The following is a 24,978-nucleotide window of genomic DNA, read 5'->3' on the forward strand; positions in this document are numbered from 1 at the left end:
CCTTTCCTAACCTCAACAGTAACCCTCAGTGTTTTTTTTTTTTTTTGTGGTTCGATTTTTTTCCCCGTTCCCACAGTCTGTTTCAGAGCGGCCATTTTCTAAGTTATGATTTCTGTTTTCTCTTCCTCAAGACACCAGGGCTGGCTCAGAGGGAGATTTTTCTTTCTTTTTTTTTTTTTTTAAATGCAGACTGTTTCATCTGCTTCAACGAGCACCTTTTCAGTCCCATAAACACGTAGCCGAAAGAAACAGGCAATCATGTGCCGACTTGTAGATTGAACAAGCGTAACCTGCGTCACACGCGACTCATTTTCTATTGAAGTTTATATTAAACAGGGAGAGGCACAGTTCCTAGAAGGGCTATCTTATGTTTTCCCACAAGCCACTGCGTTCGTATGCACGTTTAGAAATCTATGTAGGGATGATGAAAATACCCACAATGCACAGCAGGAGGAATCATTCCAAGCATTTTCAGCTGGAGCATCACACAAGTTTTCAGTCGTTCCAGAAAATCTCAGAATTGTAAAAAAGTGTATTTCACACCCGATTTCTGAATTCATTGGAAGAATCAATGCTGTGGCATCTATGCTTTGTCCTTCGCTCTGTCCTTTACTGTTTCGTTTTGCCGACGCACAGAGTATAAGAGAGAGGATGAGGTTGCTGTGCAACGGTCGTCCTTTTTCAACAGAGCTGGGTTTTGGGGGGGGGAGGGGGGTCTTTTGTACGAGACCTTCCTGTTAATAAATCCACTTCAATACTTTTTTTTTTTTTTTTAAAGGGAATTTTAAAAATTCAAAACCAACTTTGAATTTAAAACATTCTAAATATTTCTCCATTTTTACTAATTGCTGCAGTGTTGAAGCTTTTACCCCTTTTCAATACCCTTTTATGCATTTGAGTTACTAGCCAAGTGTAATGTAGGTGTTTCTTTATATACCATAAACCCATCGTCGAAAAGTTTTAAATGGCCTAACAAATCAGTATTAATGACCTGATGCAGTATTGTGACATTCTGGAGAATTGTTGCCAGTGTATTTTATGCTTTTTGTTGGTGTTAATATCTCATTTTTAAATAAAGTTTCTTCCCATTCAATTTATTTTTGTCTGGTGCCCTTCAGTTCTTCTTGTACGGCATTAAAACGTCACCAAAATAAGTACATTCCAATACGGCAAACTTTCAGCAACCAGAGATTGTGAAGCAAAACCCAACAACCAGGACGCACCGATGGGTAACATTACTTTTAATTAACAGATACAATGAAAATAACAACAAACGTTAGTCCGTTAAAAAAAACAACAAAAAGAAAGTATAAAAGTGGGACGAGCGGGGCCATAGCCCTGAGTGACGTGGACAGGAGGCTCCGCCCACACAATAACTCCGCCCACACAATAACTTAACCGCTGAGATGAGTGAGAGAGAGAGAGAGAGAGAAACAGCCGGAACAGAACCCCAAAGCCAGGGCAGCCCAGCCCCGTTCCTGGAGATCTACTATCCAGCAGCTTTTCGACTCCAACCCTGGCAAAGCACACCTCATTCAACAGCTAGAGCGCTCAATGAGCTGCTAATTAGTGGAATCAGGTGCGCTTAGTTTTTCTTTTCTTTTTTTGCCGTTTTCTCCCCAATTTAGTCGTTATACCAATTCCCCATGTGTATCACACAGTCCTGGTCGGTGCGCTATCCTCTGTCGGTCTGGGGAGGGTGTAGACTACCACACGCCTCCTCCGATACACGTGGAGTCGCCAGCCGCTTCTGTTCACCTGACAGCGAGGAGTTTCACTGGGACAGGTGCGCTTCGTCAGATCTCCAGGAGCAGGGCTGGGCAGGCCAGCCCAAAGTGAAGACCAGATTACAGAGGCCATGATGTGTCAGGACTTGGGACAGTGGAATATAGAGATATATATTATATATATATATAGGAGACCACACGTGTGAGTGTGTGTGTGTGTGTGCGTGTGTCAGTCTGTGTGCGCGTTTTAATACCTCTGTGTTGTGTGTGAGCGCCCCCTGGCTGACACTGAAGGTTCCTGCAGCGTTTCTGTGACATTAGGAGAGTTTCCTGCCCTTACGGCGCATTACTGTAGTGTGTGCTGGGTGGGTGAAGAGGGGGGCGGGGCCTCGGGTGAGGAAGGAGGGGGCGGGGCCTCGGGTGAGGAAGGAGGGGGCGGGGCCTCCGGTGAGGAGGGGGGCGGGGCCTCGGGTGAGGAAGGAGGGGGCGGGGCCTCGGGTGAGGAAGGAGGGGGGCGGGGCCTCGGGTGAGCCGGGGGGCGGGGCCTCGGGTGAGGAGGGGGGCGGGGCCTCAGGTGAGGAGGGGGGCGGGGCCTCACGCCTCGCTCTCTCCCGCTGCTGCGTTCTGGACCTCCTCCTCCAGGATCGGCACGATCAGGTTGTCCTTGGACATCAGGTTGTACTTCATCACGAAGCGCGTGAACCGGTGACACAGGAACGTCTCGTTCTGCACAGGAAGGGAGGGAGGGATGGAGGGAGAGAGAAAGGGAAGGGGGGGGGGGGAGAGAGGGAGGGATGGAGGGAGAGAGAAAGGGAGAGAGAGTAAGGGAGGGAGAGAGAATACAGTGAGATTAACTGCACAGATGGGAGATAAAATGCTATCGCTGCACATTACTAAATAAATCCCTTATCCAGGATGGCTTATTCTTCATATAAGTTTATATTTACAGTTTAAGTGAGTCAAGGGCACAAAAGCACGAGTCCTAGACATAAGACGTCCAGCTCCTGGACCATCTCACTACACAAGCGCTGCTGACAGCAGCTACATCAACCCCTCCCCTCAGGAGCCCCATTTCCTGCGGGGGCTCCGGTACACCCGACTGGCTCTCACCACACCCCAAAGAGGGACCGGCTTCACCCAAAAATCGGTGACTCACCTCATACTTGTCAAATATTTGGCGGTGGTGGAAGTAGGCGTGGGAGAATATCCTGTAGATTCGCCGGCACACCGAGCCCAGTTTGGCGACGGACGACTCCTTAATGCTCACTCTGCGGAAGGGGGGGGGGGGGGAGATCCACAGCTCACAACAGGAACATAGCACAAGTGTAGGGTGATCACATGACTAGAGAGTGGAACAGGATAGGCTAGAGCCATGACTACGGGGTAGTGACATCAGAGAGAGAGAGGCACACTCACCGGCTGGGGAAATACTTGTTGCTGTTGAGGAGACAGGCAGCGCCGTCCAGCGTGTGCCTGGTGTAGTCGATGGCCGGACACTGTGGGCACAGCACAGGGCAAGCGTGAGTCACAGCCTCTAAAGAAGGCCGGTTCCAGAGTCACAGCCTCTACTGAAGGCCCTTTCCAGAGTCACACCTCTACTGAAGGCCCATTCCAGAGTCACAGCCTCTACTGAAGGCCCATTCCAGAGTCACACCTCTACTGAAGGCCCATTCCAGAGTCACACCTCTACTGAAGGCCCATTCCAGAGTCACACCTGTACTGAAGGCCCATTCCAGAGTCACACCTGTACTGAAGGCCCATTCCAGAGTCACACCTCTACTGAAGGCCCATTCCAGTTACACCTCTACTGAAGGCCCATTCCAGAGTCACACCTCTACTGAAGGCCCTTTCCAGAGTCACACCTCTACTGAAGGCCCATTCCAGAGTCACACCTCTACTGAAGGCCCATTCCAGAGTCACACCTCTACTGAAGGCCCATTCCAGAGTCACACCTCTACTGAAGGCCCATTCCAGAGTCACACCTCTACTGAAGGCCGGTTCCAGAGTCACACCTCTACTGAAGGCCCATTCCAGAGTCACACCTCTACTGAAGGCCGGTTCCAGAGTCACAGCCTCGAAAGAAGACCGGCTCCAGGACCGCTCTATTAAACAGAAGCAGAGGATTCTGGGATTGTTGGCACTCACCTCTTTGGGAGTCTTGTGAGCAGCGCAGAGGAAGATCCACTGCTCTGTGGCAGTCATCTGGCTGCATGTTTCTGGGTGGCATTCGCTCTGCGGACACAGGAACACACATCACACACTGAAAGAGGGCGTCTAACAAGTTTTACTGTGTACTCACATTCACGTTAAGTAAACGTCTACAGAAATCATGCTGAAGGTGTTTTCGAAAACCACAATTTTTGGAAAATAACCCCAAGACCGCTCATCTCAGTGACATGGTTACATACGAGGACAGCAAAATTAGAAATTCACAGTGGGAGAATGTGAGTGCCCATCAAAATAGATGACGAGATGAGTCGAAGCAGCTATTTTCCTCATACTAATTAACTTATGTACACAAACTTATCATTAAGTGGTATTCAAGCAATGAAGTTTACGGATTGGCAACAGGGAAGGGGTCATATCTGAGAGCCGGTGTCATAAACCTTACCTGCAGTTTGACTGCAAGTCCGTTCAGCTCCAGGCAGAACTGTCTGTACCAGCAAAGAAGATGGGGGTGGGGGGGAGGGGGGGGGAGAGGGAATGGACATGATTTAATTAAAAATCGTTCTCTCCCTCTCCACCTCAGTTGATGTGTGGTGAGCGTTCTGGTGCTAAAAGGCTGCCGTGCCTCACCCAGGTGGGTGCTACACATCGGTGGTGGCTGAGGAGAGTTTCCCTCATCACTGTAAAAGCACTTTTTGAGCATCTGGAAAGGTGCTGTATAAATGCAATGTTTCATTCCAACTTAATTTATGTTGTGCGATTTCAAAAGAATGACACAAGCTTCCAGGAACTGAACAGGTAATCTGGCACGCGGGGGCGAAACGTCCGGAGTACCTGAGGTGCTCGTACTTCCACACGCCCTCGTCCTGTCCCTCCGGGGGCTCCAGGATCTTGTCGATGTTGGAACAGTCCGAGCGAATGTTCTGCTGGATGTACTGCGTAGAGAAACCAGGGTTTCCAAAGGTATGTTTAAAATACACACACACACACACAACTATAGAACTATAAAACCTAGTGGACCAGCAAATGGTGTCTAACAAATGTAAGCAAAGCATTTTAAACTGCCTTTAAACCCAGCTGCCGCTGGTGGCTCAAAAAAGCTTTCTGTTTTCTGTTAGCAACCACACCTGTTGTACAGCCAGTGTGCTGTCCATCTCCTCGAAGGATTCATCGGGCCAGTTGTAGAAGTCCTGCAGAAGAAGAAATGAGTCATTTCCATGGCGTCAAACGGAATATATACCATAACCACCCATAATCAATGGCATGGGTGCACGACTCCGGTCCTGGAGGGTTGGTCTGCGTGCTGGTTTTTGTTCCAGCCGATTTAGTTTCAGTTTTCTGGCTGCTCTATGAACGAAGCTGGTTCGCTCCTGTACTTGAGCACAACAGAACGTATAGGATACACTCGCTGTGTACGACTATAGCTCCTGCTTGTACAAATGTCGGATCAAGATACGAATGAGCTCATTAAATGATTAAGAGTAGAAGTTCGCACACAATCCGGAAAGGGATCTATGCTTGTTGCGCACCCCCGATCTATGGTACAGTCAGCTAGCGGAGACGGGAGTAGTCGGGGTAATAGTGAACAGAAATAGTGAACAGGAATAGCGAACAGACCACCGGGTTCTTTCCGGTCAAGATGACATCAGTTGCTGCTTCAGTTGTCCTGACGAAGACAGCTGGCAAAAGAAGCAGCCAGCGTCAGCTAGCTAATTAAGATTCCTCAGTTGAAGACTAATAGCTAATATAGCCTTGTGCTATTTAACTATACCAATGCCCTGATAATCCAAAGACCGGCTTCAGATGCATTATATCCGATTGTAGCATTATAGCCACACTTTCAAGTCAGTGAAAAATATAATACAAATCATTCAATTTTTCAAAACATTCATCTTTGTTTTATTTTTTACAAAATGAGATTGGAAGCTAACTAGCTAGTCAGCTCAATTTATTTCGATGTGTACCAAGCTAGTTTAGGGGGGAAAGGTTCTTGGTTAAAAGAATCATCGACAAACTAATGTGGGCGTTATTAAAGAACATAGCATGCTACTTGACGATTATTACATTTTTAAAATTTATATAATTAAAATCACACTAGATAGACAAACGTGAATGGTAAGCTTGTTCAATTGTGTTGTACATAACAGCGAGGTAGCAAGCTTAGTCAAGTACAGTGGACTGTATGGTTAAAATATTTGGTACTACAAACGTTACCTCAAAAGCTGAAAAATCTTCTCCACTACAAGGAACTAGCTAACATTACCCTAACTAACCCAGTCTACCTAGTTAACATTTATGTGGGCCAGGTAACGTTAGTCTACATACCGAGTATATCGAGGTCTTGCTTTTAGGTATGTGCTAGTACACTATGCTAGCTAGCAAAACTTCCTTAGCAAATGAACAAGTCGTTTGCGGCGAGTAGCCGAGCTAGCTCGTGAAATGGGCAGCACTTAGCACCACTACACTGCTACCAAACTCAGCTAGGCCTGACCCTTACTGCCAAGGCAGCCGAGTGAGTTAGCTAGTTAGCCTAGCTACATTTACAGTAGCCCTCTCCTGTCCCGACACCCGCTCAAAAGGCCGGATCGATATACATTCTCGCGCTTTATTCGGGCACATTCGGTCCACGGGGGTCTCATGGCCCTATCCCACCACTTTTCAAAGCAAAATTGTGTTACCTGGGCCTTAGTTCCTGGCCGATTCCTCCTCAGAACTGCAGTACCCTCCGCCATGACCATCTCGCCAGGATCCCGGATACAACCGACGCATTGCTGCAGTGTCGCATCACGCCACCAGAGGGACTGTAGAGCAGTACTAGGCAAATACGTGAACTACTTGCATATGTAGGTCGTGTAAACGTTGGGCTATTTTAAGTACTTCATTTCACCCCCCATTCATAAATGCAAATTGACTAATGTCAGCACCAGTTTAAACAATTTTATTCTAATCTTTAATCTATTTTATAATTTATTCCGCATCACAGCCAATTAAAACTATATTGGCCGATACCATAATGTAACTAACTTTCCTCTCAAAATGTTAAACCCCTCTTATACCTCTTAAATGTTTTTATTTCTATGATTTGCCTCATTCTCCTATTAGAACAGTTACCGTACTTATAATAGTTGTGCAATGAAAATATCATTAATAAAATGTTATATAAAAGGTATATTCTTAGAATCAAAGATTTATATACCAACAGCTAACCAATGCTGCATGTAAAAAGGCTGTACAAGTTACCATGTATATAAGGGCTAACGTTACTCAGTTATAGCAACTGAGTCACTTTTAAAATAGTTCAGATCTCACTGAGCAAGTAAGCAGATACTGAATGTTGAAATGTAAACGTTAAACAAAAATTCAAAAGCAGACAATACTTTGCAATCATACTCTAAAGGGTTAAATGAACCTTAGGAATGACGTCACATTTGCGTAATAATATTACCCACAGTGCACTAGTATACACGGGCTATATATTAAATGTTTTAGTTCATAGTTATGCTCAAGATAACATTTTTAATGCAAATCCATTCATATACGGTATATATACCACACGTAGAACAGTTCTCCGATCAGTAGAACGATCGTTGTTTCGGATGTGTATTCTACCCGTCAACGTGTGAAGTGGTGCCTTTGATCCGGCCCCTACCAAAGTCGTTAGCATCTCAGTACACTCTGGTTTCTCTTCAGATCGTATAAATCTTTCGCCTTTTACTAAAGATTTCCGTGGAGAGGAACATTTATGAGTATCAACTAATTTTTAGCTAGCCCTGCTTAACGGCGGGGCTTCCCATGCTGGTTAAAAAGAAAAGAAAATTTCCTTCAATGTCTCAGAAGGTGCTTGCTGTGTTAGCTCATTCTAAACTATAGTATACTGCTTCCATACTCTGATACTATCGACAACTACGATTTAATAAAACCTGAATGTTGGAGGACAGGTTTCTGTAAGAATCGTGTCTAATATATAGACGGAGAAGATGAATAAGCTTGTAGTGTGCAAGAGACTTGTCCAAATGTCACTTTAAAATAGGCTATTTATTTATTTTTATTCATGAATATGCTAATACGCATATGGTGGCTACACTGGTGGATTCTACCAACAGTGGATTCTACACTGCCGCCCTATTGTCTATCAACAATAGGGCGGCAGTGTAGCACAATGGGTAAGGAACTGGGCATGTAACCGGTTCGATTCCCAGGTAGGACACTGCCGTTGTATCCTTGAGCAAGGTACTTAACCTGCATTGCTCCAGGTGTGTAAATGGGTACAATGTAAAATGCTATGTAAACAGTTCTGTAAGTCGCTCTGGATAAGAGCGTCTGCTAAATGCCTGTAATGCAATAGACAATTGAAGCGTGAGAAGCCGACCACGAAGTGCAGCTACCTGGTAAACTCAATATAAAACCACACAACACAGTCCGCCTATTTAGTGATTAATATAAGGGGATTGCAAAAAAACGTAAAAACAAACATTTAACCTCCTAGCTATAGAAAGCAAACTATGTTTTGTATTAATGTAAGTTCCGAAAGCATTATGCACCATGCGGGTGAATTTAAATCGCGACAATACAATGACTTGAATAAAAACTTTACCGCTAGATGGTAGTAGAGTACTTTTTAGACTCATAGGTTTGCAAAGCCTACATGTCGGCGACGTAAAAAGCTGTGGTGTTGGGTGTCTTTAGCCGAATTAAGATATTTCGCAAATTTCACATTTACATGAATTAATTACAGTACATTAAACTAAGTTAAACACAGCCCTCTGAATCGATGCCAACAAAGGGTGTGATTTCGAGTCTAACCCATACTAATGTCTGTACTAAACACCTGTTTGTCCCTCGTATCAAGCTACAAACCCACCCACGTATATGGGTAGGCCCATCTGTTTATTTCTTTATTAGCTCAAGTAACGAAGGAATTGGCAAAGAGACGAATGACTTCAACTAAAGACTAACATTTTAGCTGCCCACTCACGGTTTAAAACCTTTGCCCTTCACCTCTAGAATCGAACACTTCTTACCAAAGCAAAAACTGCTTGTTCTTCCGTCCGACTTGTTTTCGCCTTTGGTGGACCCTCTGTATTTCTTCGGCTAGCTAGGCCCACAACTGTCTTGTTGCTTCCGGAGACAGATGCTGGAACATTCTGCAGTAATTTCTCTGTTTTTTTTGCCAGTCTTTAGAGCAGTCAAAAGCCACAAACATGTGTATTGGGTCGCGAACGTGATTTTAATTACGGTAGCCCCGGAAAGTGGGCGAGGTCCAAAACTTACTTGTGAGGTTGTGTGAGCTGGATACGTGACAAAATGGCAGCAACAGAGTCTCGCACAGTTCGTGGTCATTACCATTTTTTCGCGTACTCCGTTTTCTATTGCTGTGTCATAGGGTTTTCTTCAGAGCTAATTTTCGTAGTTTTGTGCAAATTGAATAGGCTATTGAATTCAGTGCTAAATTGGTTTATGATGTGGAGTGGGCACGAGGCATCCTGGATGGTGGAGTTCAAGAAGTTGGCGCTTAAATGAGACCGAATGTTTAGGGAGAAGGGCTATTTCCCCAACAGTGATAGAGACGGTAGATAACTGATCATGATCAAATTTAATCACTTTAGAACCTTCACTTTTTCATTTGAACTGTGTACATGATGGTTAACAGTTTTATTTCACAAATATATGCCTCTGCTGGAAAATATTAATATCATTTAATTTCTGAGCAAGTTAAATATACAACAGCTCGTTTATACTGTAGGCTATTACCTACAGCTTCAAACAAAACCTGACGTCCCCCAAACAACATTTCAAAACACTGCTGCATGTCCACATAGTCCTAAATAATCAGACTGAATTTAACATGCGAACATGGCTGTCAGTCATTGTCTGTGTTTAATTAGTGGTAATTACTTTAACAATGTAGTCAACTGGGTTGGCACAATCAGGACAACAGTACATATGAGAAAAGTGTAGACAATCTGGCAACCCTACTGATTATGCAAAAACAACCCTCCCCATGTGGACCCAAATGTTCACTTTATTATAAGAAAACAATCATTATATACAATTGAATGACATAGAAAATACACAGAAGTGCCACCATTTTCTCTTCTCTTTCAGATGCAATGGATTCAGGGGTTAAACGTCAGGGAAGGAAGTTAATCTACATATTTGCCCAGGATATCAGCATCACGGAACAGGAAGTAGTCCTGAAAAAGAAAAAAGAAAAACTGAAATGTTAGATTTACAGCCACCTCATCATATAGGCTACTTAAGTCAGACTCTTACACTGGTAAAACATGTCAATTTTAATGAGATGTGTGACCAAAAAATGCCACTGACTGATTATTCAAAAGTGAAGACAAACTGTCAGCAAACAGGATTACCTGACATTTGACATTAATGTGCATACCTTGTCCTCCAGAATAACTTTAGTTCCTCCATATTCGGGTAATAGGACCTTCTCCCCAACTTTGACACTAATCGGCTGAATGTCTCCATCCTGAATGGGGCAGATGCAGACAGGTTAGTCAATCCTGTCCACCCACCCAGATCAGTCTCGGAAAAACAAACTATCGAGGGCAGTGGATCACAACCCCAATTCTGCAGTTACACTGTCCTGTAGGTTTTTATTTCAACCCTAATTTGGCACACCTGATTCTACTACTTGGCAGATCAAAGAGGTCACTAGCTGTTGAATGAAGTGTGCTTTGTCAGGGTTGGAGTGAAAACCTACAGGACGGTAGATCTCCAGGAACAGGGTTGGGCAGCCCTGCTCTAGCTGTTGAATGAGGTGTGCTTTGTTAGGGTTGGAGTGAAAACCTACAGGACGGTAGATCTCCAGGAACAGGGCCGGAAACCCGCTGATCGAGAGGATTATTACTTCTCACCTTGTTGGCGGCCCCTGGGCCCACTGCCACCACCGTGGCCTGCAGCACCTTCCCCTGGGACTTCTCCGGAAGCATGATGCCCCCTTTAGTTACCGTCTCCGCGGCCAGCCGTTCCACCAGGACCCGGTCGAACAAGGGGAGGAACTTCCTGAATGCCTGCAAAAAGAAACGGAGTGATCGAGTTGGGGGGTGGGGAAGAAGGCCCATTTTTGGACTCTCAGTTTCATTTGAAGCACAGGCAGCCAATTCTGGTCCTGGAGGGTCAGTGTGTATGTACGCTTTTGTTTCCACAAATTACCATGTCTAAATGAGCTAACTGTCTGCATACGCCAACGCTGGTTCACTCGTTGGGTAGATCACAGTAAAAACGTTTCATATACATATACAAGAACAGAGTTTGACTGTCATTGATGCGCTTATCAAGAAATGTGCAAAAAATGCTAGATGGTGTAAATGTTAGGGTTAATTAAGTAATTAAGGCCGGAAGTTTGGCGTGGAAACCAGAAACGAATACAGCCCTCGTTGCCCACCTCTGATTTTGAGTATACTCTGCATTTGCCATTAGATCAGTCTTTTAGAGAGAAGCCAAGCAAATACAACATGTTCACTATCATGTACATTGGCTCTTTTTAAACAAATAGCTCCCTCAGTAATACCTTTCAGTTCTCAAACCCGTTTGTATTGCTGATCTCTCTCACTCGTTATCAGTACACAGTGCATACAGAGGAAATGGTGGATGTTTCTTACTGAATGCTGGATGTTACAATTTTAAGAAGATGATAGGAAAAATTCTCTAGGTTAAAAACAGCATTTCAAAATGATCAGCCTGTGACTGGATTCAAAGGCTGTCTTTGGAAAGCTGCATTCAGATTGCTTCACTTGAAATTACAAAATGTCTGATGTGTGTTCATGACCTTGAGTGAAGGTCATCCCGCAACAAAAAGCCATTTAGGAGGGGGAGGGGATGGGAATGGAGGGGGTGGGGGATGGGAGGGTAAAGTTCCAGTCTGTTGGTTCTACAGAGAATAGAAGAGATACTGTCAATGTTTGCCATCTTCAGGTAAACCAAAGGACACAGGGCACTGAACCAGAAGACAAAATGTTTGGACCAATCCAAACAAGATTAAAAACGGCTCATTTCAGCACATCGCATAATAAGTACTGATCTTCCATAGTACACTCAACTGACAAACGTGACAAAGAAAAACCAACAAAAATGGCAATGAATGAAGAAGTGAAGCAGACTAAGAAAGCTGAAAAGGAGATTCATACGAGAATTTAATTGGATGGTGGGACCACGCAAATTCCACATAGCTCATTAATTCCTCCGCTGCCACTGTCATGTGTTACAGATAACACCACCACCACCCGCAACAATATTTCAAACGATAATATACTGATATTGGCCGTTTCAGAAGCAAAACGATTCCACTCGGGCAACAACACAATATTGAAGAGATCTAAAAATCCTTTAAAACATTGGTAAAAGATCGCACACTGCTTCACAGAGATCATACTATCTGTATAGAAATACCATACCTCATAATGGTATGACGAGGTTTTTTTTTTTTTTGCATGCCGGTTTTAAAAATCCCCGTCATCGGGAAAATGAGCGGACTACAGAAACTACTTTGAGGCCTTCTGCACATGCGCACAACTACTTTTCATGACGATCTTCTTGTGGGTTGAAATATGCACTTAAAATGCACCTAGTCCTAGTCGTATAATCCTGAAAATAATGGTATGGCAATGGTAAATACACGTTTGAATATTAGTTTGATAACGTTAGTGAACTAGAATTGCCTTAGACTAGCTTCATAATGACAACCTGCACTAGCTAGCAAAATCGCATTGCCCCGGATACAATTGCTTGTGTAACTAGCTAGCTATAGATTGTAAAAAAAATAGGTAACAGCCTAACGGGTTTAAGTAACGTTAAAGCAAAAGCTTGCTCAAGACAATTCAGGTAAAAAATAAAATAAGACTCTAGATAGTGACCCAACTTAAATGCACGAGTTTTAAACTGAAACACCAGCTTACTGATTCTAATAGCCTACTATAGGTAGCCAACTAGCTAGCTTGTTACCAACAAAACTGCTAAAGAATTACTGTACTGCCGAATTGACCAAATTCCCAGTCAACAAAATCAATTTTAAACACGATAAATGGTAGTAAGCTAGCTAGAATAATTTAGGGAGTCATTTAATGGCCCATCCATGTGACGTTAGATAGCTGGCTTCCTACTGAAATCTTAGAGAGTGGCAAATATCATACATTTTAACCAAAATATTGGATGTATCCGATATCGCTAGTATTAGTTAGCGAGCTATTAATATACATTCAGATATCAAATAGGTGAATAATTACGACAATACCCTAGTCGACCTTGCAACTGAACGAATTATAGTTACTCAATCCAGCTATGACTGCACTATGATGGGACGCAAGCAACTCGAATTCATTTATATTATAACATGCAACATCTCGTCTCTTCTTGATAAGTAACATACCAGTGGCTGATCAATACTCTTACCATTTCAGCGCGTTTGTGCAAAATGTGCAAGCCCTCGAGGTCTTTACACAAGGATTCAGTAGGCGACAGGCACACGCTTGATACTAGCAGGTACAAACGCTCCACGTGAAGAAATATCCAGAAATATGACGCGCATGCGCGGCTATTCTTCCAAATTTGAACCCCCTCCCCCTACTTCTCCTTCAATTTCTTGTCTAGAATCTTCTCAAGTATAATTGCAGTTTAAAATTGCACGCGTTGTTATCAGTACACGTAAATAGTTGCGGGGGACATACATAATGTTAACAGAATATATCCATATATGCAGTAAAAATCTAACATTTATCTGCATATGGTTGCATCAACATTGCACAATATCAACCCATGACCCCTAAACTTTTTTCCTCCAATGGAATAACAAGAAGTTTCTAGAAATTCAGCCCAGGAACGAGCATGAATATTAAACATACTGATATGTATTTCGGAAACGTTTCAAATCACATGTTTTGCCAAATAACCCATAAGCTGTGAAAAGCGTGTGTGCAGTTCTGGTTTTTCAACGAGGTCGAAGAGACAACGTTTCTTTCGTCTAACGTGTGTGCATATTATTTTATGCATGTTGCGGGGCCTGCCGGCGTGTTACCCGGATGGAGAGAACCATGTGCGCAGCAGTGTCCTGAGTCGACTTGGGTTGATAGGTAGCAAAACGTCTTCAGTTTAACATTCTGTGTAAGACTGCCGATCAGAGCAGACTTCTGTCACATCATAGTTAACTTAATTGCCACATCTCAACAGTAAGTATTGCAGCATGAGGGTACTTTCAGAAACGGCTTTTAGCAAATACGTGTGCTATTCATGTGACCGGGTAATAACGATTTAATTTCTGCAACACTGCATTTAGCGCTCGCTGGTTTGCTAGCTAGCTGCTAGCCATCGATTTGGCCTTGGGAGTTTGATTTAGTGCAGCAAGTGTGAAGGTTTTCGTGCCTTCTCCGGATTTTCTAACCTCGCCAGGCAGTGTCAGTAACGACGTTATTTCTGAGTGAACTAATGATCATGGTAACGTTTGACATGCTTGTTGTGGCATGGGTGACGTTAGTATCTAGCGACCTGTAGCTAGCTAACTTAGCTGGCAATGACTTGTATTCTTACGGTACTTTATAACATTTTGACCGGGTTAGCGATATTGAATTGTTAAGTGTGGTTTAAAAAAGTGACTGGATAGGTACGTAATCTAAAGTGGGGTTACATAACAGCTAATGACGAAAAGCTTTAACGTTGTTTCATTGACTTGAATTTGAGTATACAGCCGGCTATTCATTTACCCAGCGCAAGGTCTCATAAGCTAACGTTAACAGCATGGTGTTTATTCATGGCCTTTACTCTGGGGGGAAACGCTTCACTGAGTTCTGTGAAGCTTGGCCCTTCAGCGTCTATATATGTTGGTTAACTTCCCGCTTTAGAGCAGTTGTGATTTAGCTAACGGTTACTGTTGGAAGTTAAGATTTTCTGGAGGGATCCCTGAGATACAGTCAGCTAAGAATTGGCTAAATTATTTGGGATGCCCACCATTTAACCAAAATTACTTGCAAGTGCGCATATTATGGCTTGAGGGATACATTAATGTTAGGGTACAATATCAATGAAAATCTGCTTCGTTATTTACTTATAGGATACCTGTAGTTAACCATGTAAAGTTAGCTATTTAGAATCCGCTGCTAAAAGCATCTACTCGACTAGCAAGTCCCATTATCTAACTAGGTAAGGTAAGGTACGGTTACGGTAACGTGCTTGCGCCATGCTTTTTAGTATTACTAGGTACAGTTCAGTTGATACAGCTAGACATTGGTGCATTTTAATAATTCTTATAGAAGAACTCTTGCCGTTATTGAGCCAGATATTTCATTGATGTAGCTTTCGGTCGACGATTTAGGGGATAATTGGGTGACGATTGCCAAGGTACAATATTTTGTAATGAAGATCTCTTCTCTTCAGTGTCACTGACTCTCTTTCTAGTAGTTTCCGTGCATGCTCAATTCGCCTCACGATTTTGACCTTGTGTAATGACGTACTAGGACCGGGTTTGCACGTGGGCATGATCCGGAAGAGCTTGGCGCACACGCTTTCATAATGAAGGAATCTGTCGTTAGAAATCTTGTTGCACATGTTCGTTTTTTCAGTGTGAGATTTGGTCTTATCCCCTTTTAGTTCGTGAATAGGTAAGTAAAAGCGTGTGCACGGGCACTTTTATAGCTAATTATCACACGCAGTGTCATTCATTTGAGTTACTGTTCAAGCAGAATAAAACGCCTTAATTAAAAGCGAACTAAATCTTCATATTGGAATTCAGTAAATACATCGACTAACCTGTATTGTTGTATAAATGTGAAGTTAGTGACCTTAGAAAATGTACAAGGACAATGCAGTTTTGTAACTAAGAAGCTAACAGTGAGGTTTTTGAGTGACCTTGTGAGACATGGCCGTGTATACGCGTGGGTTTGTGCGAATAAGTAACCGTCCAGTTTCTATTAAAATGTATCGCTGTGTGCTCACTGGATTGACGAAAAGATTATTTCCAATTTCATAAACACATGCACACGATCCATCACGTTGGTGAACAGGCTGACATGGTGGCGCGGTTTAATTTTTTAATTTTAAAACATTCATTTTGAAGACTGTGCGGTGGTTTTTGGTGGGGAGGGAGTGTTTCAAAACGACACCAGGGTGAAAGTTCCCTGTAGCACCAATGTTTGTTGGTTTGACACTTGATACTAGTTCCCTGTCCGCACCTGATGTCAGTATTCAGTTGCAACCTCATTCTAGAATGTGGTTAAAAATTCGGCGTTTGATCAAAGTCCTAACTTCAGGGTTTGATGGAACAGAATCGGTGTAACAATCGGATTTTCACTTAACGGCACACAGCTCATAATAACGTCCCCAGAATTGTGCCCCTGCGCGTGTCAGTTTGAAGTGACAATGTGGTCGGCCATTCTTGTCGAATTACTTGTAATAATAATATCATGGACCATGTCAGTATAAAAGCCAAAAAAATAAATCAAATTGAGCTGATATTGTGGATGAATGGATGGTTGCTAAGGAACACTGAGGTTTAAATGTGGCACTCTCCCTTCTTCCCCCCCCCCCCCCCCCCCAGCAATGCTGCGTTTACCTGCTGTGATGAAACAGATCCGGCCCGTGTGCCGAGCCCTGGCCCCCCACCTCACCCGCAGCTACGCCAAGGACGTCAAGTTCGGCGCCGACGCCCGAGCTCTCATGCTCCAGGGGGTGGACCTGCTGGCTGATGCTGTGGCGGTTACCATGGGACCCAAGGTACTGGGGGCGGGGAAAGGGGTGTTAGAGGCGAAACCAACCAATGAGAACCTTGTAATGTTTTAAGACATTATTGGTAGGTTTTACTGTCGGTTGAATGTACACCTGTGAACAATATTAATTCTTCCAGCCAAAAAAGGGATGCTTTGGGTACTAGAAACCATTCGCTCATCCCCTCCCTGAGTTGTGAAGCAAAGCTCTGTCAGGTCAAGTTTTGGAAACCATTGAGAAGGAGGGGATCCATTTGATTTTGAACAGAGTGAGGGCTCCTTTCTGGAAGCCGTAGTATATTTTATTTGTAAAATAAAAAATAAAAAAAATTTATGGAGCATATTCTTTCACATTACCTTCTGTAGATTTGTCCATCACGTCAGTTTTAGGTATTTGTTTCTGCGTAAATCTAAATGTCCGTTGCCCCCCCCCCACCCCCACCCCCACAGGGTCGCACGGTCATCATCGAGCAGAGCTGGGGCAGCCCCAAGGTGACCAAAGACGGCGTGACGGTGGCCAAGAGCATCGAACTGAAGGACAGGTACAAGAACATCGGGGCCAGGCTGGTGCAGGACGTGGCCAACAACACCAACGAGGAGGCGGGCGACGGCACCACCACCGCCACCGTGCTGGCGCGCGCCATCGCCAAGGAGGGCTTCGACTCCATCAGCAAGGGCGCCAACCCCGTGGAGATCCGCCGCGGCGTGATGATGGCGGTGGAGACGGTCATCGGCGAGCTGAAGAGGCTGTCCAAGCCCGTCACCACGCCGGAGGAGATCGCACAGGCAAGGGGAGGGGCCCTGGGGGTCAGGTGTCTGTTACCCTCACTGTGTTTATCTTGGTCATCCATGGTGATATCAAGTATTGTTGCTCAATACAAGTTCTATTGTGTTGAGTAGAAACTCTTATGTCATGAGTATTTTACATTACATTATTTTAAAACTGAAAACACTCCATTCTCCATTTTCTTAAAAAAAAACATTGAAAGACTTGTGGAAAATTTTAATTTTCTCCCAGCTGAAAATTTTGAGCGTTTGTTTGGACATTCATCTTCAGGCCTAGTCTCTTACCTGTGAAGGTACGGCTCTGGTTTGTGCAGGACTGGGACTGAAAGTTTGTCTCCTTTTCTGTTGCTTCCTGCCAGGTGGCCACCATCTCCGCCAACGGAGACAGCGAGATCGGCACCATCATCTCCGACGCCATGAAGAAAGTGGGCCGGAAGGGGGTCATCACTGTGAAGGTGGGCTCCGATTGGCTGGCGGGAGTCGGTCCCAGAGTGGCTCATGGGAAGGGGGGTGATCACTGGGCTCATTCCTATCACCTGTTTTATCTCCTCGCATCCTTTCCTCGCTTCCTTAGCTCCGCCCAAAGGATGATTCAAGGCTGTTGATGTCAATCATATATATGTCACATGTTCTGGGGGGGAAAAAAATACTCCCTCAAATGACGCAGTCACATGTTTTTTTGCTCAGGCGTCCTTCAGGAGCCTCCTAGCTCCTGCAAAGAGTATTTAACGGGTTGGAATATCCTCAAAGATGGCAGTCCTGGCTCGCTTTCTGGGTCAGGAGAGGACAGAGGAGACGAGGAATGTGTAGAACAAGTGATTGGAATGGTTCCTATAGGCTGGGTGTAGTCGGCCTCACAGTGGCTGCAGTGTCTATTCCCTCAGCTGCTCATTTGTATAATTCTGCATTGCTCACTGCTTAAGGAAATAAATCTCATTAATGACTGACACTTTGTGTTATGGCAGTAGAGAACTAGCTTGGAATAGGAGTTTAAATGTTTTCTGAGCTCATGAATGGTGACCACTGCCCGGTCTGATTCTAGGATGGCAAAACTCTGCACGATGAGCTGGAGATCATCGAGGGGCTGAAGTTCGACCGGGGCTACATCTCCCCCTATTTCATCAACACCGCCAAAGGTGAGGCCTTGCCTTAGGCTCCTCCTTTCACCCTCGCCGACCCCTGACCCTCTGTGACCCCCTGACCTCTTGCTCCTCTCCCCGACGGCAGGTCAGAAGTGCGAGTTCCAGGACGCCTACCTGCTCCTGAGCGAGAAGAAGATCTCCAGCGTGCAGAGCATCGTCCCCGCGCTGGAGATCGCCAACCAGCACCGCAAGCCGCTGGTCATCGTGGCGGAGGACGTGGACGGGGAAGCCCTCAGCACCCTGGTCCTCAACAGGTCTGCACCCCCCCCCCCCAAACCACCCCCCCATCGACCTGTCCGCTTCTCTCTCTGATGGGAAAAATCGACCTCCTGGTCCGTCCATGCATCGTCCTGCCTGGTACTCTCAGTGATGGAAAAACCTTCAGGGTGGCTGAATATAATTATATTACCAGTGCTGTAGGAAGTGCTGGCTATTTGTGTATCAGGACTGAAAATAAGGTTGCTATATTTGGAAGTGGAATTGCAGTGGTGTCGTGTGTGTATATGTATGTGTGTGGGCGTGTGTGCGCACCCTAACTTGTGCTCTGTCTCCAGACTGAAGGTGGGGCTCCAGGTTGTAGCAGTGAAGGCCCCAGGGTTTGGAGACAACAGAAAAAACCAGCTGCAGGACATGGCCATCGCCACCGGGGGCACTGTGAGTAAAGCTATACATCACCCCAGTTTGGCACTCATTCCAGGACCCGGTTTCACCTGTATCATATTCCAGGGTTACTGAGTTAGCTGGATAATTGCACCTGGTAACCTGGTTTAAAAAAAAACCTGTTAATGCACATCAGTGTAAAATGGCTATTGATGGGAACATGCTGAGATGAAGGACATTTTACTGGAAAATGGTGAATAAGACTAATTATTGGGTGGTGGATAGGGCTGGGCGACATGGACAAAATCAAATATCACAATATTTTTGACCAAATACCTCGATATCGATATTGTGGAGATGACTATTGGTACTTCCACAAAATTACACAATGAGATTTTTGATAAATAATCATCAGTAACGCCTATGTAATTACTAAGTGGGTAAAGGCAAATAATAGAACAGCTAGAACAGTCAGATAAGTTCAGAAAATTACATGACTTTACTGTAATGCTGCCTTTAAAACCAGGAAAAGACAACACCTATGCCATATCACGATATTACGATATACAAAATCCCAGACGATATGCAGTCTCATATAACGATATCGATATAATATTGATATATTGCCCGGCCCTAGTGGTGGAAAAATATTTCCCAGCTGCTTTAAGTGTGCTGCGTGACACTCAAGTGGCTGAACTGCAGAATGTTGTATCCCTGATGGACTGTGACCTGCTTGTGTTCACCAACACAATCTCCTTCTCACCCGAGTAATGCGGAGTGAGGGCCCGGCTTATCTTTTAATGGCTGGACCTGTCATGTGCTCTTGGGTTTCCCAGGAAAGCACCGTTTGATTGGTTCAGACGAGGTCACATGAATTGTAATGGTCATGTGAGGTGACATGAGGATAGTTTCCCAGCTCGCACTGGGCTAACGAGCTGATCCCCCCCCCCCCCCCCCCCAGGTGTTTGGTGACGACGCGACGGGCCTGGCTCTGGAGGACATCCAGGCGCACGATTTCGGGAAGGTGGGCGAGGTGTCGGTAACCAAGGACGACACCATGCTGCTGAAGGGGCGTGGCGACGCCGCCGCCATCGAGAAGCGCGTGGCCGAGATCGCCGAGCAGCTGGAGACCACCACCAGCGACTACGAGAAGGAGAAGCTCAACGAGCGGCTGGCCAAGCTGTCCGACGGGGTGGCCGTGCTTAAGGTCAGGGGTCAAGGTTCAGGGTTCAGGGGAGTTGATGAGGCTGGATCTGATTGGCTGTTAAGGTCAGGGATCAGGGGTGAAGGTTCAGGCAGCTTATGAGGTTGGATTTGATTGGCTGGTAAAGTCAGGGATTAGGGGTGAGGGTTCAGAGGAGCTAAGGTGGCTGGATTCGATTGGCTGTTTTTAAAATCAGGGATTTGATTAGCTGTGGAGGTCGGAGTTGTAGAAAAGACTCAAGACTCATTTGCTCCAATGTTCCAGTTTTCTGTGCAGCATACATACCTTCATTAAGACAGAATGGAGAAATGAATTGGGCCTGCAGACATCAGCTGTACACGTTTAAATCATCACTGGTACATGAATGAGGAACTTCTCACTGTATTTTGAGTGTCCATGTTTGAATTTTGTCAGATGCTGGCAGTCTTGGGTGTAGTGCAGGAGAATGTAAGCGTGTGAACCTGCACAACGCTGTGTAACAGCGAGCAGCGTTTACGCGATGCTCGTTTTTATCGCGGTTCGGCTGACGGGCGAGTCTCTGTTCGTCCGGCAGGTCGGGGGCACGAGCGACGTGGAGGTGAACGAGAAGAAGGACCGGGTGACGGACGCCCTGAACGCCACGCGGGCCGCCGTGGAGGAGGGCATCGTGCCCGGCGGCGGCTGCGCCCTCCTGCGCTGCATCCCGGCCCTGGACACCATCTCGCCCGCCAACTCCGACCAGAAGACCGGTGCGTAACCGACGGGGCTGGATCACCCGAACCCGGTACCGATACGGCACCAGGGCCCGTATAACCGGTATCTACTGGCCCTACTGCAGATTTTGGTGCCTCTTTCTGGTGCCACAAATACAACGCCTGAGCCTTCCAGTTGAAATATGTACTGTTTTCCACCTCCCGACACACCAGTTAATGTGACGCTGGCTCTGTCGACTTGGTGACAGCCGGTACCATTAGCAAGCTAGCTAACGAACGTTAAGCAATGTCAAAATACCGAAGGGTAACGGTATAAAGTATGAGTATAAAGTATAATTTAAACAATTAAGTAAAACAATGAAATTGTTCAATTTCTTTGCCTTAAGTCTTAAGGCAAAGACTTAAATCTTTAATATCTGTTTAGGCATCAGTGCTGTTATAGAAAGCATTGTTTTAGCATCAGCAAAACTCATCCTCTCTCTGTCAAAAAATCCTTGTCATCTTTATTGACCTCGTATGAATGAGTAAGCTCTTGAGCTGGGTCGCGGTTCCTGATATTTTTGTCCCTCCTCCCCTGCCGTCCTCCGCAGGCATCGACATCATCCGCCGCGCCCTGCGCATCCCGGCCATGACCATCGCCAAGAACGCGGGGGTGGAGGGCTCGCTGGTGGTGGAGAAGATCCTGCAGGGCGGGGTCGACTTGGGCTACGACGCCATGCAGGGGGAGTACGTGGACATGGTGGCCAAGGGCATCATCGACCCCACCAAGGTACGACCCGTACCCGAGCCCAGACACATCCTGGTACCGCTGAGAGAGGCTCATCACTGATCAGGGTTCTGTACACGAGCAGCCACACTGATCTCTGATCAGGGTTCGGGACACGAGCAGCCTTTGAGGCTTAACCTCTCATAGCAGTGGTAGCCAGCCCTGTTCCTAGAGATCTGTCATCCTCTTGGTTTTCATTTCAAACCTAAATAGGCACACCTGATTCTGCTAATTAGCAGCTCGACAAGATCTCTTGCTGTTGAATGAGGTGTGTTTTGTTAGTTGGAATGAAAACGTACAGGACGGATCATTGGGCTGAGTGGCCTGTTCTCGTCATTGTTATGTTATGTTATGTTACGACGTCAGTAGAGTGCAGCGGTTGAGGCTCTCTGGCTCCCCCTGCAGGTCGTGAGGACGGCGCTGATGGACGCCGCCGGCGTCGCTTCCCTGCTGGCCACCGCGGAGGCTGTCGTCACGGAGATCCCCAAGGACGAGAAGGAAGCGGCCATGCCAGGAGGCATGGGGGGGATGGGAGGCATGGGCGGCATGGGCGGCGGCATGTTCTAAAACCCCGCCCCTCCCGGAACCCTCCTCTGCCAGACTTAATGCAGGGGGCGGGGTCAGGCGGGGCCGAATGGAATGGCCCCTCCCCCTTCCGACCTGCTGGACTACGATACCAAGTTCGTTGAAGAAGTGGAAACGCAAACAACCCCACCTCCGCCTTGGCCCTGTACCCCCTTTTTCAAAAAAAACACCTGAAGACTGTGAACCAGGCTCACCTGTGCCCCACCCCCAGCTCCACCCCCACCCCCCCATCATCTCACACGAATACGTGAACGTGGTACGCGGTTTGCTCGGACTGTGATCGCAAATTAATCTTCATAAGCGCTGTCTGTCCCTCAAGCATCGATGAAAATGCACACGTGCTGATTTTACCACTGGTTTCTTTATTTTTATGGATGGAATTTGATGTTCTGGTGAGTTTTGAAAGTGTTGCCATCGTTTATCAGAACACTAAAATGCAGTGTGTGTTCCCCTTTTTGGCTCCATCAGACCCTTTTTCAGGATTTTTGGGGTAGAGCCTGGAAGGCCAGAAGGATCGACAGATCAGTGGAGCGTTGTCATTGCAGCCAAACTTCATTCCAGGTCCCGGGCACTTCTGTCAGAAAAGATAATTAATCTCTTGATCATTGTTCATTTTTTTATACATGTATATTATGTTTTTTTTTTTGTTTTTTTTTTGTATTGCCCATTGCTGTCCGAAGTACTTTTTTGTCCGGTAATTACCGTATCCGGCTGAGAATCTATTAAAATATCTTTAATTGTTTGTCCTTTGGCATGGTCATGATTGTGTCCGAAAACCTGGGATTTGTCTTTGTCAGCATCAGATGTTCCGTATGAAAAGATTAGTTTGGGTTACCGCTTCATTTTGAAATTCGCCTAGATGGTAAGTGCCTCGTTTACTGCTGTTAAATGGCATTTTTTTCCTGTTTGTACAAAGGCACTAGGGAGGGCAGTTCACTGGATTTGATGGATGTCTTCGTCTAGAAGTGCACAGCTGCATGGACTAACGTCTGTCATTTTAGCTCTTTCGTGGCTCACCAAATTAGCAATGGTAACTGCACCGGGAGAAGAACGGTGGTTACCCTAGTATGTTAACTGTCCCGCAGTGTAACTAAACTTGCCATTTCAAATTGAATAAATGTGGTGGTCTGCAAATCATTCTCTTGAATGATGGTCTCAGAAAGCGTGTGGGTTTAACGTTTGTGCTTTTTTGTGCTTCGTTCCCCTTTTCTTAATCGTATTATTTTTTTATTAAGACGACGCTCATTGCCACCAGCTTCCGTCCGGGAGAGCTCAGAAAGGCACGCGCGCTACTTTCACGCACGTGATGTCGGCTGCCGCTAATCGCGCTGCAGTTTAAAGGTCGGAAGATTCGCATCTCCAAGGGGAGATGCGAATGCCCGATCGACCAGCAGGGGGCGCTGGTGCTCGCTGATGAGACCGTTAATCCCGGCTGAATAACGGCCTCTCGTTCCTGTGTGACTAGGGCCTCCAGGGCTGCAAATAACAATTGGAGTTGGGCGATCTGGATTCTGTACCAGCTGCTGGGGAGGGTGTGTGTGTGTGTGGATGTGTGTGTGCCCTTTTCTTAGTTTTCTGTTCCCAATGCAGGGCGACGTAGCTCAGGAGGTAAGAGCGGTTGTCTGGCAGTCGGAGGGTTGCCGGTTCGGTTTGATCCCCCGCCCTGGGCATGTCGAAGTGTCCCTGAGCAAGACACCTAATCCCTAATTGCTCCCAACGAGCTGATTGGAACCTTGCATGGCAACCATTCACCGTGGGTGTGTGTGTGTGTGAATGGGTGAATGAGAGGCATCAATTGTAAAGCGCTTCGGATAAAAGCGCTATATAAATGCAGTCTATCCAATGCAGAAATGCAGCCTGTACTGAAATGGAGAGAAAAATGCAAGTTTATATACTGACGGTAACAGCTTGAACCGTCAGTCTTTGGAGATGGAGGGACATGGGGTGGGGCGTTTGAGTGGTGAGCATCCTCTTGCACAGTGGTTTGAAAGATTAGTAATCTCCACTCTAGCTCTGTGAAACCCACCACTGGATGCTCAGCACTATATCGTGCCTGATATTTATCGCATAACTATAGCGTACATGTTTGTTTTTTTGCATACAAGTGTTTGCTTCTGCCTGACCAGTGGCAAAAAATGACTGTGCATGGGGAGGCTACTCAACGGAACATCTAACGGTGGTGGCGTGTGTTTGCACAATGCATCGTCCTTCGCTAAGACATGGCAGTGCCGATTCAACGTTAACCTTTGTTTTATAGTGTAGTGTAAGAGCTGTAAAATGTATTTAATAAAAATAAAATGCTCTGAAGAGTCGGCGTATTGTTTCAGAATCTTGACCTGTTAGTTCTTGGGTCGGGGGCGACTGCGTTCCGGCTGACTGTTCCTTAAAACGTCTTAAGTATGCATCTCTTGATTTCACTATTGACGCTTTACCTGTCAGATGGTCTGGTGTTCAGCTTGCCTTTAAGTAGTGTCCATCATTTTGTTTCTCAGGCTTTTATCTCCAAAGTGATTTTCCAAGAGGGAACTTTAAAACGATAGACTATCTTTAATTTACTGGCACGTTCAGTATTTCAGTATAATGTACATTTTACCAGCTGACTC

General features: G+C 45.6%; 2 protein-coding genes and 1 non-coding gene across 6 annotated transcripts; 2 read left to right on the forward strand and 1 right to left on the reverse strand.

The window, feature by feature from the left end:
• Positions 1 to 2,266: 2,266 nt before the first annotated feature.
• On the reverse strand, positions 2,267 to 13,603 carry LOC118222887 (MOB-like protein phocein). 3 transcript variants are annotated; one of them, XM_035408802.1, is made up of 9 exons: positions 13,302 to 13,603; positions 10,769 to 10,924; positions 5,021 to 5,083; positions 4,728 to 4,828; positions 4,339 to 4,381; positions 3,873 to 3,959; positions 3,144 to 3,223; positions 2,884 to 2,995; positions 2,269 to 2,453 (listed from the first exon to the last, which is right to left on the reverse strand). In XM_035408802.1, exons 1-9 carry the CDS (start codon positions 13,302 to 13,304, stop codon positions 2,322 to 2,324), a joined length of 777 nt encoding a protein of 258 aa, XP_035264693.1. In that variant the 5' UTR covers positions 13,305 to 13,603; the 3' UTR covers positions 2,269 to 2,321. The 3 variants fall into 3 exon arrangements, with proteins under 3 accessions (XP_035264691.1, XP_035264693.1, XP_035264692.1); XM_035408800.1 differs by lacking the exons at positions 10,769 to 10,924; positions 13,302 to 13,603 and adding an exon at positions 6,572 to 6,701 and having other exon boundaries at positions 2,267 to 2,453; XM_035408801.1 differs by lacking the exons at positions 2,269 to 2,453; positions 2,884 to 2,995; positions 3,144 to 3,223; ... (2 more) ...; positions 4,728 to 4,828; positions 5,021 to 5,083 and adding exons at positions 9,468 to 10,087; positions 10,291 to 10,380 and having other exon boundaries at positions 13,302 to 13,455.
• Positions 7,564 to 7,681, forward strand: LOC118224420. Its single transcript, XR_004764644.1, has one exon. It is a non-coding gene; the product is annotated as a U5 spliceosomal RNA (small nuclear RNA).
• Positions 13,604 to 13,917: 314 nt separating the features above from the next.
• Positions 13,918 to 24,682, forward strand: hspd1 (heat shock 60 protein 1). 2 transcript variants are annotated; one of them, XM_035408796.1, is made up of 11 exons: positions 13,918 to 14,074; positions 16,435 to 16,610; positions 17,051 to 17,386; positions 17,746 to 17,841; positions 18,429 to 18,522; positions 18,614 to 18,782; positions 19,083 to 19,182; positions 20,090 to 20,335; positions 20,886 to 21,060; positions 21,615 to 21,793; positions 22,196 to 24,682. In XM_035408796.1, the coding sequence occupies exons 2-11, from the start codon at positions 16,437 to 16,439 to the stop codon at positions 22,355 to 22,357; spliced, it is 1,731 nt and encodes a 576-aa protein (XP_035264687.1). In that variant the 5' UTR covers positions 13,918 to 14,074; positions 16,435 to 16,436; the 3' UTR covers positions 22,358 to 24,682. The 2 variants fall into 2 exon arrangements, with proteins under 2 accessions (XP_035264687.1, XP_035264688.1); XM_035408797.1 differs by lacking the exon at positions 13,918 to 14,074 and adding an exon at positions 15,358 to 15,499.
• The last annotated feature ends 296 nt before the right edge of the window (positions 24,683 to 24,978 follow it).

Source organism: Anguilla anguilla, chromosome 3, assembly GCF_013347855.1.
Source record: "Anguilla anguilla isolate fAngAng1 chromosome 3, fAngAng1.pri, whole genome shotgun sequence".
NCBI classification, from domain to species: domain Eukaryota; kingdom Metazoa; phylum Chordata; class Actinopteri; order Anguilliformes; family Anguillidae; genus Anguilla; species Anguilla anguilla.